This window comes from Mirounga angustirostris, unplaced genomic scaffold, assembly GCF_029215605.1.
Source record: "Mirounga angustirostris isolate CCGP_5_RB_7025 unplaced genomic scaffold, mMirAng1.0.hap1 SCAF_1, whole genome shotgun sequence".
In the NCBI taxonomy this organism is placed as follows: domain Eukaryota; kingdom Metazoa; phylum Chordata; class Mammalia; order Carnivora; family Phocidae; genus Mirounga; species Mirounga angustirostris.
Genome location: NW_026991709.1, coordinates 143296979 through 143313977, shown reverse-complemented (window position 1 = coordinate 143313977; position 16999 = coordinate 143296979). Strand labels below are relative to the sequence as shown.

Below are 16999 nucleotides of genomic sequence, written 5' to 3'. Positions count from 1 at the left end.
ATCCAGGAAATGCTGCCCAGTATGGCGGCGAGGGTCTTCTCTCACGGCTGTAATTTTTATTTTGCATCGCAAATACTTTGATCATTTCAAGCCCTTTTTTGCAATAAAGCAGGCGGGGGGTAAACAGATGGGCAGAACTAGAGCATGCTCCTGGCAATTAGGGGCTTGCATGGTCACTGGTGATTCTTCACACAAGTGGCCCAGGGGGACCGGATATATCCCAGCACTTTCCCCTTCAACATCTACTACCAATAACTTTCCCAACACACCTAGGAGCCTCTCCCTCCCTTCCCGACCTGTGAGTGAATTCATGATGTTGAATTAATTGTATAATTCACCTAATTGACGGTATTGATTGATGGCCTGTTAAGAGTGGAGTGGTATTGTTGGTACACAAGTAACATTTATTTTACTCTGGCACTGTAATTATAGGCACTAAATTAAATTAAATATTAAGCATTAACTTGAAATCAATAGGGCAACAAATCTCATTAAGAGAAAAAAATGTATTATGCAAATTCTTTCCAGAATTTTATCATCATGAATAATGGCTTCATTATAAGAACTGTACAGCGGAGGAGGCAACGGAGTCTGAGAGAAGTAACACCAGGGCCTTCTGATTGCAGAGGTAACACAGAGCAGGCTTGCATTTTTCAGTCAGAGAGGCTTTGCCCGAAACCCCGGGGGGGGGAAGCCCTGGGCTACCGTGGCCTGGTTCACGCGCCCTCCGCCGACTTTATTAGGGGCTGGTCTGCTGAAGTGGCTCCAGGCCAGGACTGGCACAGACCGGGCTTCCTGTTCCATCTGTCTTCCTGAGTGTGCGTGATTTGTTGTTTCTGTTTCTTATCTCAATTTGCCTGGCCCTGAGGAAAACCTATGACTTAGCCCCAGCCTTGACTGGATGAGGGAATTCTTCCAAAGGAGGCAATAAAACAATTTACTCCGTAGAAAGATCCGCTCTGTCGGCGAGATAGGAGTGCACTGTTCTCTCTCGTACTTCCTTCCCGCCGCTGTCTCGGGGGTATGTCACATGGCCCTGCCACCCACCACTTTCTTCTTTTCCTCTGACCACTGCCCTCATCGAAATGCCCCCAAGCAAAGAATTTGGATAGTCCTCCCTCACCCTGTTAAGTCCAGAACTGCTGTTCTTCCATAGCTGGCCTTGCCTACCATCTCTTGAAAGGAAAAAAACAGCAGCCATGAAGATGTTCCCCACAGACACATTTCCTATTTGTTCACTTGCACTTTCCTATTTCTCTTGGCTTTCTTTTAGTCCCAAACTGGCCTCCTCTTTGCAAAGTCTGTGCGCCCAGCCCACATATGGCCCTGAGCACACGGCAGTGCCCCCCCCGCCCCCCCCCCCAGTCCAGCTGGCTGACAAACTCTGCTTGCTTCTCACTCTGCTAAGTGTTTCCTTCTAGAGCTGAAGATTCCCAGGAGAAAATATTTGGAACCCAGAAGGGAACAAAACATAAACACTCTACGCAAAGGCTTGGGGGTGAGGGGCAGAGGTTGCAAACAAAATATTTTAACCCAGAAACAAGCGGGCTTGCACAGTGGGACAAATGCCCTTCAAACGATTATTTGAGAGTCCTCTTTGAACGGAGTATCTACCTGCTGGTTGGAACTTAGAACAACAGGTCCACACCAGTTGATGAAATTTTCTTTATAAACAAACAGGATCATAGAACACAAAGGGACCTGCCCTCAGATTGAAGCCCAATATCCTAAAATTCTCTCCTCCCTCAGAGGCTACTTCAGATAAATCTTATTCTCCCCTCCATATGGCCACTCCTTACCTGGTGGTTGAGCCAGGAGCTGGGAATTTCTGGTCGCCCTCGGTCTCTCAGCACGTTGTCTTTCATGCTCTCAACACAGGGATGCTCTCGCACCTTGGAGCCAAATGGAGGCTCGTAATCTTTCACTTCTGTTAAAGAGAGCAACACAGGGCCATTGAGAAGGGCGTGTGCAGCTGGGGACGTGAGCAGGTTGAGAGGTCTGGCTGAGTAGCCTGAGGCACTGAGCATCAAAATATATCTGTGATCACTCTGAGAGCAATTTTTTTTTTTTAAGATTTTATTTATTTATTTGACAGAGACAGAGATAGCGAGAGCAGGAACACAAGCAGTGGGAGTGGGAGAGGGAGAAGCAGGCTTCCCGCCAAGGAGGGAGCCCGATGTGGGACCCGATCCCAGGACCCTGGGATCATGACCTGAGCCGAAGGCAGACGCTTAACAACTGAGCCACCCAGGCGCCCAATTTTTTAAGAATAGTAGGTTAAAATAAGAGGGAAGGAGGGGTTGTGGAAGAGCTTGAGAAATATTCAACAGATCATCATTGAGGGTTTGCTACGAGCTACGTACTGTGCTAACAGTTGGGGACAGTGAAGAACAAGACCAACAAGGTCACTGAGCTTTCATTTTATTTATTTCTTAAATTAATTAATTAATTGATGATTTTAGAGATAGTGAGAGAGAGAGAGAGAAAGAGCACAAGTAGGGGGAGAAGCAGAGGGAGAGGGACAAGCAGACTCCGCTCTGAGCTCAGAGCCTGCCCAGGGCTCAATCCCACAACCCTGAGATCACGACCTGGGCCGAAATCAAGACTCGGATGCTCAATGGACTGAGTCACTCAGGCCCCCCTGAGGTTACATTTTCATGCAGGCATTCTCAGTGGGGTGATGTTGCTCCAAGGGGGGCAAAACTGGTTCTTGGGAGGTAGAAAAATCTTACATATTACAATGGTTGGTAGCCCTACAGAGGTCCCCAGTACATAAGCAGGTTTAATATGTGGTGGTTAAACTTCATGGGGATATCCAGCCTAAAAGGGAATGAAATTCTGACATGTTACAACATGGATGAACCTTAAGAATGTTAAGTGAAATAAGGCAGTCACAAGAGGACAAACACTGCATGATTTCATTTATGAGGTACCTAACATAGACTAATTCATAGAGACAAGAAGTAGAAGAGTGACTGCCAGGGACTGGGGGATGAAGAGATGGAGGGCTGTTGTTTAATGGGTACAGAGTTTCAGTTGCGGGGGATGAGAAAGTTCTGGAAATAGATAATGGTGATGGTTGCACAACACTTTGAATGTACTTAATGCTAGTGAATTCTACACTTAAAAAAGGTTGAAAGGTGAATTTTAGATTATGTATATTTTTCCATGACGGGAAAAAAAATTGATGTGGAGTACTGGTTAAGAAAAAAAATGCCAGGGTGCCTGGCTGGCTTAGTCCATACAGCATGCGACTCTTGATCTCAGAGTTGTGAGTTCAAGCCCCACAAGGGGTGTGGAGCCTACTTAAAAAAAAAAAAAAAAAAAAAAAAGGCAAAGAAAACAATGTCTATAAAGGCTCCTTACCATAGCAATGATGACACAAATGTTGAGCAATGCTGTTTACTGGGATGATGGAGGAGAGAGATTAACAACACATCAACAAACAAAATTATAAAGGTAATTTTCCTTTAGTGATACATGGGACAAAGAAGAGAAGAGAGAATGATATACCCTTTCCCTAAGCTTCAGGTTTCCACTAAGGTCAATCTCTTTACAGAAACTTCCTTGAATATCTCCCAAGCCATTCGTGGCTAGATGTCCCGGGCAGAGCTTTATTTTAGCCTGTATCATATTTTGATATAATCACATGTTTATTTGTCTCATCTAAGAAGACCATGAATATCTGAGGGCAGGTTCTGACTCCCTTTTGTCATTCTTCTATACAAGAGGCTCTCAACACATTCTTTGTTGAGGAATGAATGAATGAATGAATCTTAGATCTGGTCCAAAGTGGCAATGCCTAAACTCTAAGTGAAAAGTAAAACAACACACTGATTTAACTGGGTGGATCAACATACATGTCATTGCACAGGACAACCTAAAAGATTTTAGAAAACATTCCTTTACTAAAACGTGTCTGTGCTAGAAAGGGAGAATGGGCTGGACCCAATATTCTTCTTCACAGAAAGTAGAACCTTTGGCCTTTAGCAAAATAATCATGTTTAATGACTAAACTTTCAATATTTTGCCCTTCCAGGCTAAGAACTGAAGAAGATTTCGATGCCCCCTTTGAAAAGGGAGAGCTTATTCTTATTGGTCTATTTGTTTTCTCCCCTTTCCCAGAACCCCACTTGCATATTCATTTTCTGTGATATCTCCACCCCCACCCCCCAATAGAAGAGCAGCCGGGATATCGTCTTTTTTCAGGAGATTTGTGATGAAGGCCTCCCATCACATCGAGACAACCACAAACCATCCTCCTGTGTGTCCGCCTTTGCCCCCGAGTGCCATAACACTTAATCCTTACTGCTCTAGGGGTGAGAGCTGAATCTTGATCAGCATAATATTCTTATTTCTTTCTTCCATTCCCTTATCTTCTATAGACTGTAAATTCCTAAGGTCCGAGGCTGAGGCTGAGTCTAGTGTCTTTCCAATTCTCTGCTCAGTACTTAAAATTGTGCCATTCACATAGCAGGCATTCACTAGATAGGAGTTGGGTTGAATTCAAACAAAAGCAGAGGACTGGCAATCAGAGCTCGTTCTCAGTACAGTTGACTCTGACCTAACTCTTCTATAAAAGGAAGGGGCTGAATTGGATGACCTCCTTGTTCCCCTCCAGACTTATCTTGTAATCCAATCTAATTGAACAATATGATGCCCTCTTAGCGCTGTGACTTGAGGTGTGTATATTCTTTTTCTTTTCAAAGATTTATTTATTTATTTTATTTATTTGACAGAGAGAGACACAGCGAGAGAGGGAACACAAGCAGGGGGAGTGGGAGAGGGAGAAGCAGGCCTCCTGCTGAGCAGGGAGCCCGATGCGGGGCTCGATCCCAGGACCCTGGGATCATGACCTGAGCCGAAGGCAGACGCTTAATGACTGAGCCACCCAGGAACCGGAGGTGTGTATATTCTAATACAATATAATGGGATAGGATTTGTATATGATATAGAGTCCTCTTTAAATAATCTATCAGTCCACGGAGTCTCCATTTCCAACTATTTTGGCCGCCATAGCTGGTGTCCCTGGCTCCCTGCCCAGATCCCTTTACCAAGCCAGCAGCACCAGACCCCAGCTGCCACAAGTGTTGAGTCCTGAGGGCTCACACCTTCGCCCTCCTCTGGAGGACTGCCTTTGGCTGATGAGAGCTGCCTGGCCTGGAGATTTCCAGAAAGCCTTACCCCCCAGAGGCAGCCTGCAGCATATGATAAATTGATGTGGGAGTTTTCATAGTCTAACCCTCTTGCTTCTGCAGGGAGAGGACTGTGGTACAATTCACCCTCTAGAGTACCCCATGAGATCAGGCTGAGGCTAGAACTCTCTTGAAACTACAAGTTTGCTGAGCTCCTCCCCTTCCTGTTTCTCTTTACTCTCTTCCCCTGAGACCTTATCCACGATTAACCACTGCACAAAAATCTTTGTGTCAGACTACTTCTAGCAAAGCTGGCCTGAGAGAGCTGCCAAGGAAGTGCTTTCTCTTTAGGTCAATCTCTCAGCGAAACTGCCCCATCAGACACTAGTTGCAAAGCCACCCTGAGGAAGTCTTGATAGGGCCTCTTCTTGAGAAACTAAATGTACTAACCCATCAACAATTCCCACAGCACAGTACTCAGAAAGGGGCAGGGGATGACCATGGTCAGGGAAGGAAAATGGCGGCATCAGAATCAATCCCAGGTGTCACTCTCATGGCTGAGATTCCTACACAACAAAGAAAAAGTCTCCATAGTTGAGGTTATAACCCAGGGCCGATTTATTTCATTTCCAGTCCTAATCTTCAGAGTTGCATAAACCACAGTGCCTAATTTTTAAGTTCTGTGGGGATGAAAGTAGGTTTCCATGGGGAATGAGGGAGAGCTCAGAGAGGACGGCATAGGGCATCAGGCACAGGCTTGTTTTCTGGGTAAAGGAAAAGTAATGAATGCTCCTTTGGAAAAGAAGACAAAGGCTTTCCCAGAGTGAAGAGAATTTTTACTGGATTACTTCCTACTTTTCCTGAAACCTTGGAAAGTTGTGAGATTCTCTAGTATCCCTAAGGGGCACAAGACCTGCTCCCAGTCTGTGACTTGTGGGAGATTTTATAGGGAAGGGAGGTCAAGGACAGTCTGAAAGCAGCTGGCCCTGAGCTGAGCTGGGAGAGTGTGAGTCTATGACCCTCCTTCTAAGTTTAAATTAGACAAGTCTGGGTGACCACCAGGTGACACACACAGGTACACCCCAACCCCTAACACTGAAGTAGTCTTTCAGGTGAGGAACCGAGATGGAGATTTAAAGTGCATGCATCTTTAAAAAAATAAAAAGAGGGCGCCTCGGTAGTTCAGTTGGTTAAGTAACTGACTCTTGATTTCGGCTCAGTTCATGATCTCAGGGTCATGAGATCGAGCCCTGCGTTGGGCTCTGTGCTGGGTGTGGAGCCTGCTTAAGATTCTCTCTCTCCCTCTCCCTCTGCTCCTCCCTCCCCTGTGCTCTCTCTCTAAAATAAAATGAAATGAAATAAAATAAAATAAAATAAAATAAAATAAAATAAGATACAATAAAATAAAAATAAAAAAATAAAAAATAAACTGTATGCATGTTTTAAGCCGACCTTTCTTCATCTCCTGGCAGATGTCATATTTATATAATATATAATATATATTTTCCAAAATAGCTAAGTGGGCTTTTTGTTTTATTGCGGATTTTTGCAATTCCTCTTTCTTTGCTTTTTGCCCTCAGTTTAAACATGCTATTCCCACCTAATTTTTTTTTTTGTCATGCCCTAGAACATATGTAAAGATGACCTATGCTTGGCAGCGCCTCTCAGTCACCACCTTTAATATGTGATTTTGGCAGCATGAAAGCCACCATCAGCCAGTGTTATCTTTCTTTCTTCTTTCTTTTCTTTCTTTCTTTTCTTTCTTTCTTTCTTTCTTTCTTTCTTTCTTTCTTTCTTTCTTTCTTTCTTTCTTTCTTTCCTTCCTTCCTTCCTTCCTTCCTTCCTTCCTTCCTTCCTTCCTTCCTTCCTTCCTTCCTTCCTTCCTTTTTCCTTTTGTGGCTGTGAAGGCAATGTCATTCTCAGGCCTCCACCAGGATGCAGAGGATAACTGCTGCCAGACATTATGCTGGAGGTTGTTTCCTCCTGGAGGCCTTGTGCTAACTGCTCCTCAGGTCTGCCCAGAGGCCCTGAGGATACGGAGCACATCTGCTTTGCCTCAGCAGAAGGAGGCGGCCACAGACACCCAGGGGGACGCCTTAACTCCAGGGCAGGTGGTTGAGGGCAGGAGGCCTCTGCCAGCCAGGTGGGCACCGACGGTCCTCCCCAGGACAGGATATCAAGCACTGATAGCCGGGTGGTCCTGGGGAATCCAGCAGAGGTAGTGACTGGCCAAACCAGGGGCTGGCTTTCGCTCCTACTTTCTCGCATTGTTTCAGGCATCTAGAGGCTGAGATGCTTCATCCACTCTGGCAAAACTGCTGAGTCCAAATTACGTATCTTTTATCCCTATTTATCTTTTATCCTTATCTATTTATTTTTCACCTTGGTGCTTAAAGTACTTTTATTTTAGAAAATGCATGTGAGGGGCGCCTGGGTGGTTCAGTCGGTTAAGCGTCTGCTTTCGGCTCAGGTCATGATCCCAGGGTCTTGGGACCGAGCCCCACATTGGGCTCCCTGCTCAGCCGGCAGCCTGCTTCTCCCTCTCCTCCTGGCTTGTGCTCTCTCTCACTATCTCTAGCTCTCTCTCTCTCAAATAAATAAAATCTTAAAAAAAAAAAAAGAAAAGAAAAGAAAAAGAAAATGCATGTGATTAAAACTCCAAAATTACTAAATAAATGGATATGGCAAAAGCAAATCTTTCTCCCACTCCTCATTCCTAGTTGAACAAAACTGGCTTCGGTTGAATGCTAGGATTAAAGGTGACTTAAATTTTCCCCTTACTGTTTATGATGAGCACTGCTCAATCTATATTTTTATAAAAGATGAGGTGTCTTGCTCCCCAGTTTACTGGGGACTGAAGCTTGAGTAAAACACTGCAGAAATAAATCACAAGAAAAATGAATGCTACTCAGGTGTCTTGGGCAACACCAAATTGCTATTAAAGTCACAAAATACCCTCTCTGTCATCATATCACAAATCTGGAACAACCCATCCCAGGACCAGCACCTTCCACAGACCAGGCTTGGAGCTGCATGGCTGTAAATGTTTTGCAAGTAAAAGGAGTTGCATCTTGACAGAGGAAGTGAATACAAGTTATTAAGCATACTTTAAGCATTTCAAATGAGTCAGAGAGAGAATGTCAAAGAAGAGTCTTGAAAGATGTGATCCAACACTTCATTTTACAGTTGAGAAAAGAGAGGCCAGAGAGTGCACTGGATTCCGGGAAGAACACTCAGAATCGCATGCTAGATTACCGTTACTCTGAAAATGGTTTTGCCTTTTTAGGAAGCCTTGCATGCTTTCTCCTCTCCCCTCGAGCATTTCAGTGAGCTCTTTCTCCCCCAGCCAGAACAAGCCCAGCTGGGGCAGCCCCAGGTGGGAACATGCCTGTCACAGATGTGACAAATGTGTTCCTCCCTGCCTTGGCCAGCCCCTCTGCACCGCATGACTCCGAGAAGGGGAAGCTTATGGAACCTATCGGATGGTGATGGTTTGTAATTTCTAAATGAGTTATGCAAAAAAACCACTGATTACAAAAAGCAGCCCTCTCCTTAACTACTATTATTTACCGACATTACACCCAAACATTCGTCCATTTTGGGTTTAGAGAAACAAGTGGGATGGTGGGGGTGGGGGTGGGAAAAAATGATCCTGTCACAAATTAGGCCACGAGCACCAGATCAGGGCAGGGTTGGCCATGGAGTTCATGCATGGTTTTCTAGAGTTTTCTAGAGTCTTCTTTGTGCATATGATCAAACAATGCCCAGGCTCAGGCCTCCCTTCTATGAAGAGCTGCAGAGCAAATTAAGGGGTGAGCGGGCTCCCCCATCATTACTCAGTCTACTCTCAGAAGACCACTGGCCACACAATTTGCCATGCCTGCTGGCCCAGCTCCATGTAGAACAGGCTGGTGTTCACCCTCCCAAACTATCCCAGATGGATGCGGGTTGGAAGGTAAGCCCCCAGCTTCCTCGTGAGTCAGGTGGTGTGATGCTGAGGTGTGTGTTTGACTGCACCTGGGGTCCCCAGCAGGACTGTGTGTCTTAGCTGTCTGCAGTGGTGCCCTGCTTGATAACACGCCATTTCTTGGCCTCCTTCCCTTTCCTGACTGACTTCCCCGTTCCCTTACTGGCATTTCCTGAGATCACTTCTCAAATAAACCACTTAGGCTCAACTCTTGTTCCAGGCTCTGAGGCACCCAACCCAAGGCAGATGTTCACACAACAGAATTATTCCATCAAACCAAGTCTGTCGTGCCCTCAGGCTGTTTTCCCAGGCCAGGCACACCAAGGCCCACCACCTCAGGATCTCCCCCTGACTGCCTCAAATGACCTCTTTTCTAAGAAATTTCTTTATTAGGAACCACTTGCTCTTCTTTCCAACTCCCCTTCCGCAGCCTTTCCCCAAAGTCTTCTCACTGGTGGGAGCCAGCCTGCACTCCCAGACCCTTGCAGCTTCTTTTAATTTCTCTCCGAAGGCTCTGAAGAGAAACCTTGCTTGCCTCTCTCCGCCCTCCCCCCACCCCGCCCCTGCTCCAGTCCTGCGCGCCCGCAGAGGGCAAGTCTCTGGGACCCAATGCTGTTCCTCTGGAAGTCAGCATCTGGGACACAGCTGTTGTTTTGATGCAGTTCCAACTTAACAGAGCAGCAACGCCATTGACAGTTTTCCCCAAAGCAACACCCCTGAGTTTTATAGCTGCTTCCAGATTTTACTCCCCTGAAACCCAGGAAAATGAAGCGCTTCTATCCTGTCCCTCTTCAGCCCTTCTCCCCCACCCCTCTTCGTTGTTGTTGGGGTTTTTTTTGTCTCTCTTTTCTCTCGTTTTGATTCGTGCACACTTTCTGTCTGTTCTACAAGGCTGTAGCAAGCTGACAGTATGCTCAGGGACTGTGTCTCTCCTCTTGTTAAATGCTTGCTCTGCGGGAGGTTGTGTGTTAGCTTCTATTCAAAGGCCTAAATGGCCAGGGATTTGAAAGTCGGTTCTCTTGTGGGCCTGTTTTGGCTGGGAATGATGTGAACATTGTGCCTGCTGTGCTCGCCAAAGGGGGGCCTGAAAGGCTCCCCGCCTTCATCCGCCCCCCACACACCACAAACACTTGCATGAACACCAAACAAACCGAAAGCTGGACAGAGATTTCTTTGTAAAGACAGGGCCAGTCTCTACGTCTGTCCTTGCTGAGTGACGACTGCAGGACTTTCCTCCTTCCTTGGAAGACAGTAACAGACCTATCACCTTCTTCCAACAGCTCTGAGAGACCTGTTCTCTTGACTTTCATATTCTTTCAGATGATCCAAGTGTCTGAAATGATCCCTCTGTCATAATCTGTCCCTAACTCTTTATTTTTCTTTCTAAAATCATCATATTCGCCTCCTCCCACCCCTGGTGTTGTATCACATATCTATTTGTTTACTACCTGTCTTTCTAGAATATTAGCTCAGAGACTTTTTTTTTTTTTCAATTTTTTCACTGCTGTGCCTTTAGCATTTTGAATATGCCTGCCATGTAATTGGTCCTCAATAAATATTTGTTGAGGGAAGGAATGAATGAATAAATAGATCTTCAGAGAAAAAAGGGTAAGAAAGTTATCTCAGACTTTAGGGCGCTGAGCCCATAACATGCTCAGAAATGAACAGCTTTGCGATTCTGCTAACAGAGATGCACCCAGAGGAGACAGCCATGTCAATCCCTGGAGACTTTCATGAGTGAGGCCGTCACCGAACATTCCTCAAGCATGTGACTGTCTTGCCAGCTACTTCCAGAAAGGCATGGAATTAAAGGCCAGGATGCACCAAGTCACACTGGCTGCCTGATCCATAATGATAATCATGGTGAGGGAAGCTGTCCTTTACTGAAGATGTCCTTCACTGGTCAGGCCGGCAGCGTCCTGGGAAGGTTGGGGTCAGGGGGCTAGAGTCAGACAGCAGGGCTCTCATTCCTGGCCGCACAGCTTGCCCATCTCCTGACACCTCAGTTTTCCCATCTGTAAAATGCAGCCAGTAACAGTGCTTACACTTCAGGGTCCTTGGCCGACTGGGGGAGCGGACCCGTGAAGCAAGTGTGTAGTCATGGTGATTACTCTTCCTCTGTGGCTCTCTTCATGATCACACCGGCGTCCCCCAGGAAGCCTTTCCTTTTTGACCACCCTCCTCAATTATGACAGCCCATCTCCTGAGCTCCTGGGTGCGAATGGCACTGTACCAGTTGGCCTCAGAAGAGTGCTATGATCCTCTGTTTGCACTTTCTCATCTGATAAGAGAGACTTCTCCTGTGTAGTGCTCTGTCTTTCTCTGTTCCCCCACCACTCTGCACAGAGAGGCTGATCAAGAAGGAACTCAAGAGGACACTCCTGAGTCTTCCCCTTCCTTCCAGAGCTGGCCTAACCCTCCGTGCCTAACCCTACGGTCTCACTGCCCTCAGCTGACATAGGCTTTAAGTGCCCCATGCCCCTGCCTTACCTTCCCGCAGCACTGGTCACAACTGAACTGCACTTGCCTGTTCAAAAGTCTATTTCAGTCCTGGTTAATGGCATGAGACAAAGCCTAGCGTTGAGACCCGACAGACATTCATAGAAGACCTGCAGTGTGGAAAAACTGTGCTTCGGAAGATGAGCCTAGAAAGGCGAACGAGGGTCAGGTTTAGTGTCCATGTGAAGAGTCTGGGCTCAACCACAAGAGCAGAATGGAGTCACTTAAAGGCAGGAAAGCTGGGGTTTCTCATTCCCTGCAAGACTGTCCCCTGACGCTTAGTATCCTACTGCATTCAGTTAGATGTTTTGCTACTCAGAATAAAACCAGATGGCATATTAGTTGACCTATGCTGCAAAATAAAATCTCAATCTATAAGTCATCAGACTAAGTTAAGCTTCATATTCCACATTTCCTTTTTTGAAACGAGACTGTCAGTGAAAAATAGTAATTACCTACATTGTATTTCAGGTTACAGAAAAGAAGGTTTAAGCTTAAGGAAAGCTTTTTTATAACCTGTCCTCTTTCTTAGACCTTCAAAATTAAAGCCTAACAGCAGCTGGAGGGAATTATTACCCATTTTATTTTTAAGGTAAGAAATGTGTCTGCATGTGCACATTTTTAAAAAGTAAAGAAAAAGAAGGCTATAAACTTCCTGAGGGCAAAACCTGTCCTTCTACCTGTGTATCTACAATAGCCGGAAGGGAATGCATTTATCTCCAGGATTTATGTTGTTTCCATGGGATTCCTGAAATACAGAAGAAAAGTCTCTGAAATTAAGACGAGGCTAAGAATCTGTCTTTGATGTTTTTAAGATACATCCCCCTCAAAAAACAAAACAAAACAAAACAAAAACCCAAAAAACTCTAAACCAAAAAACAATGCTTTCAAAAGAAGGTTAACGACAGGGCTTAATACATGAGTTCACACACTAAAACAACTGAAGGGCTTTTAGTTGGATCAAAATGAGCACAGATAAATAGCTTGGGTTTCTGCAGCCTGAGCAGAGATGGGAGAAACAGGACTGTGGGCTTAAGATCAAACAAAACGAGAACTGGGATGGCCTCTTTCCGGTTCCCCAAAAGCCGTCTGTTCTTATCCTAGAGGTTATGAAAGGTTTTTTTGAGACTAGCTGAGCAAATGAGATCCTGTTCCTTCCTTGGGAAAACTTGTTTATACTGTATCCGTTTTTAGACCTTGTAAAAGTTGGTGAACTCAATTCTTCCCATTAGCCCAACTTCTTCCACACTCAGCAAATATCAACAGGAAAGGGTTTCAGTCATCGATAACAATGAAAGCAGGGAGCTCACATAGGGACTTAATAAGCTGGCTGCACCGACAGAGGGAAAGCAGAGAAACAATCTCCAGCTCATGTTTATAGAATAACGGGTTTGAAAGGATAGAAAAGATACTGAAATCTAGGTAAATTTATTCTGACAGTGACAACAGCATCGTCTCTTATACAACTCATACCGGTTTAAGGATTCATTTTGGAACTGTCAAAGCTTTCAAGCAGAAAATTATTCTCAGTGGCTCAAACTTGGTTAAACAAATTTCACTGTGCAAGGAAAAACCAAGTTAGTTTTGGATGTGCTGTCGGGGAAGAAACTCGGGCAAGACAGCCAGAAAGGAAGGGCCATCTCCATGCAGGAAGCCAGGCAAATAGGTGATGGGGCAGTAAGGTTTCCAGTGGAAAGGGGTGACCTGGACCCATCCTGGAGAGTCAGCTAAGGAAGTTCTAAACAGGATGAAGATTCAGAGCCAGTGTGTGCCAACCAGATCCACCATGTTTTACCCATGGGTAGTGTGGTCCAGTGACCAAAGCTATGGTGATCTGAACAACAAAATAAATATTGGTGGTATTGGATGCCCATAGAATAAAATAAATATTCACAGCCCTATACTGACATAAATGCATAATGAAAAGAATAAATACCAGGGGTGCTGAGAGAAAGGACAGATCTCCTTTATGGCAGAGGACCTACTAATACATGCAGAAAGGATAAGACAACAGAAAATCACTGATAGGCAAACATTACAATAATAATTGTTGCCAACAAGGATGACTGACTGATGGATCCTAAAATCAGCAGGTAAAGTTATGATAAGAAGCACGTCTAGTATCCTAACGAAACAGGTGTTTAGTATCTTTAGGAACAGGTCAAGGTATCTTCTTATAAGATATGTATTAGCCACAAATGGAAAACGTAGTATCTTTACAGGGGAGAAACCTGACAGATACCACCCCAACCCAGGGACCAAACTGAACAGACACCCCGACATCTTGTGCCCCTTCCATGAGCTGCCAAGGAGGGCAGAGCATCATTGCTGTGTACTTTTTGCCCCAAATGCACGATCCCAATCTAACCATGAGAAAACATCAGAGAAACCCAAAGTGAGAGACCGTCTATGAAATAATTAGTCCAACTTCTTCCTGAGTGTCAAGGTCATGAAAGACAGACAGACTGAGGAACTGTCACAAGTTGAAGGAGACTAAGGAGGCACGGACGTTAACTGGAATACAGGATCCTGGGCTGGATTTTGCTCCATTTGCTCCAAAAAGGACATTCCTGGGAACTCGGAAACATGAATAACCTGTATGGACTAATTAAGAGTATCGTGCCAATGTGAACGACCTGTCTTCAATAGCTGTGCCGTGTGGCTTAGGTAAGGTGTTAATGGTAGGGGAAGCTGGGTGAAGACTACATGGGAACTCCCTATACTATTTGTGCAACTGTTCTGTAAGTCTAAAAATACTACAAAACAAAGAGTTAAAAATAAAACTGGAGTTGGCTTGGCTGGACTTAGCAGCCAGCCAGGACCAAGCTGAGATGCATAAATTTCTAAGGTGAGAGCGAAGACCATCATGGAAACTACTGAGAAGAATGAGAAAAGGCTAAAAATGTAGACCTGAGCCATTCTCATGTCCACAGAGATCAGGGGCCAATGCTGTCTAAAACAATGGCATCCCTCCTATGTCCCTGAAGACTACCGTGGCATTCCTTAATAACCTCTCTACTAGATTTTTATAAAGTTTAACAAATATATCAAATCGTTCTGCTTGTTTTGCCCAACAAAGGAAAATCATCTCCATAGAAATAAATTTTTAGCCAAATCCACTACCTGGACCTTATAATTCTTAAGGTTTAAAAACCTTAAAATAGAAAGCCAAACAAAAATCAGATATTTTCCTGAATAATATTTTCCATTTGATAAACAGAACTCATTCCTATAAATTGTATCAGTGTTCAAGTCTTCCCAGATATTTAAATATCTGTGGCGAGATGTGTCAAGAGAAAAGTAAACATACTTCAAAAAGGGGGATAAAAAGCTTTATGCTCTGAACATGGCTTTCAGCTTAAAAAGCTAGGCTTTTTTTTTTAGCACAATTCCCAATCATTCTGGAATGGCTGTGTACTAACAGATCTCAGATAGCTCTCACTGTGGGGTTAACTCTGTTGTATTCTGGAATGGCTGTGTACTAACAGATCTCAGATAGCTCTCACTGTGGGGTTAACTCTGTTGTAGCCCTGGAATTATGCTTGAAGCAAACAACATGACATCATTTTGAAGATGCGTCAACCCCTGCACCATGATGGTGGTCCATACGTACCTCCCACCGCATTACAGCGAGATGTCATTTCCCAGAGTACCAGAGCCATGGAGTAGACATCCGTCTGCTTGAAGGATTCAACATTCTCCAAATTCATCCTGGACTCTAAGACTTCTGGAGCCATGTATCTTGCGGTTCCCACCTAAAGCAATAATAGACTTTGAGGCCCATCATGTAATTCCCGGCTGCATCTTTATTTTAAAAATATAACTGATGTTTGTCCTCGACACATGCAGATGATCTTTGAAAAGCACAGTGCTCTTTTAAATCATGAGACTGGCAAAGAAAGGTACAGCTTATGAAATTATCTAAAAATAAGTTTTCTCTCCCTGAAAACACTTGAAAAAATATAAACAAAGCATACCAAAATAAGGAAATGCCAAACCCCAGAGCTGCTTTATCTAGCTTCATGATATATGTCATCGTATTCTACAATAACATCCTCACCGATAACCGGGGAGATAACATCTGTGATACTTTAGATCTTTATTTTTGCTTTTGCAAATTAACTATTTTCTCATTCCCGAAACACCAAGATTTATGGGGAAAATAAGAATCACTGCCATTAGTTTCGGTCACTTAAGGACTGTCTCAATCTTCTTTCTTTACTCCATGGTACTGTTCTAGTGTGCCAAGAATGTAGTATAATTTCATAAAATCTCTAGTAAACTAAACTGCATGAAAGTATTTCTACAGTAAAAGACCAAATCTAGATCATTTTATAATTTAGCTATGTAGGACTGATAACGTGAAAACACTGGTATACAGAGGAAAAAAGAAGAAAGCTATTTCTAGGGAAGGGATCACTTAAATGTTTGATTTTGTAGCCAGCATAGCTTCACTAAATAACAATGAAGTCCTACATTTTCAAGAAGCTAAGGAAGGTCAGGTGAGTTGATATTATTGTCCCAAGGAATGTTTCTTAATGGTATATATCAGAAGAAATTTTTCTTCTTACTAGGTCACTGCATGACTCATGACCCTGTCATATTAATCTGTCCATGTTTCACTCGATATGTTTATCTGAACATTGGCTGTGCAGCCAGAGACCCAAGAGGTCAGACCGAGCAGTAACCAAATGCTTCAGAAGCACATACCGCCACCTGCTTAGAGGAAACAATGGTTCTTTGCTACTGTAATCCATATCAAGCTTCCACTGTGTGAGAACATGGGGCGCCATTATTCATAAAGGATGGCTTGGTAATTTCTAGTGACCTTCCAATATCTCCTTACCCAAAAAGGTTTCTATTTTCATCTGTGAGATGCTTCAAAGGAACTGGAGAATTGTATATCCACTCAGTCTGTCATCTCACTCAAATATTTATTGGTCACTTTCGCTGTTCAAGGCATTGTGTTAGATGTGAGCAAAAATGGAAGTGGATTTGGGCTACAAGGAGACTGCCTTCTAGAAAGGTAAAAAGAAAACAAGGTAGCCACCAATAGTTCAGAGTAGGAAGGGCTGAGTAGAAGCATAAGAGAGGAAAAAGAGATAAAGCATGGGTGGTGTTGGAAGCAATGAAAAGTAATTTACAAATGGGAGATAAATGAAGACCAACTGAAGGAGAAGAACGTCTATCCTGGATTAGATGGGCTTGGCAGAAACCGGAGGAGAAATGTTGTTCATTAGAAAAGCACGCTGGCAGGAGAGAGTGGGGCATGCCCAGGGGCAACTCCTGACTTCGGCTAGATTCCCTAGACAGGTGTCTAGAGCGTAGGGCTGTTTGAGACAAAAGACATGAGAGATGGATGGAGAGGTGGCTTGGGCCCCCTACGAGTAAAAGGACC

At 44.3% G+C, this 16999-nt stretch overlaps 1 protein-coding gene across 1 annotated transcript in view; it reads right to left on the bottom strand.

Moving 5' to 3' along the window:
• The window catches only part of TGFBR2 (transforming growth factor beta receptor 2), an 89905-nt gene that overhangs the window by 3760 nt on the left and 69146 nt on the right, over positions 1 to 16999 (bottom strand). The window contains exons 5-6 of the mRNA XM_045903925.3: positions 15215 to 15356; positions 1800 to 1927 (exon numbers count right to left, since the gene is read on the bottom strand). Of these exons, the coding sequence (XP_045759881.1) occupies positions 1800 to 1927; positions 15215 to 15356 (270 nt within the window). The remainder of the gene's footprint in view (positions 1 to 1799; positions 1928 to 15214; positions 15357 to 16999) is intronic.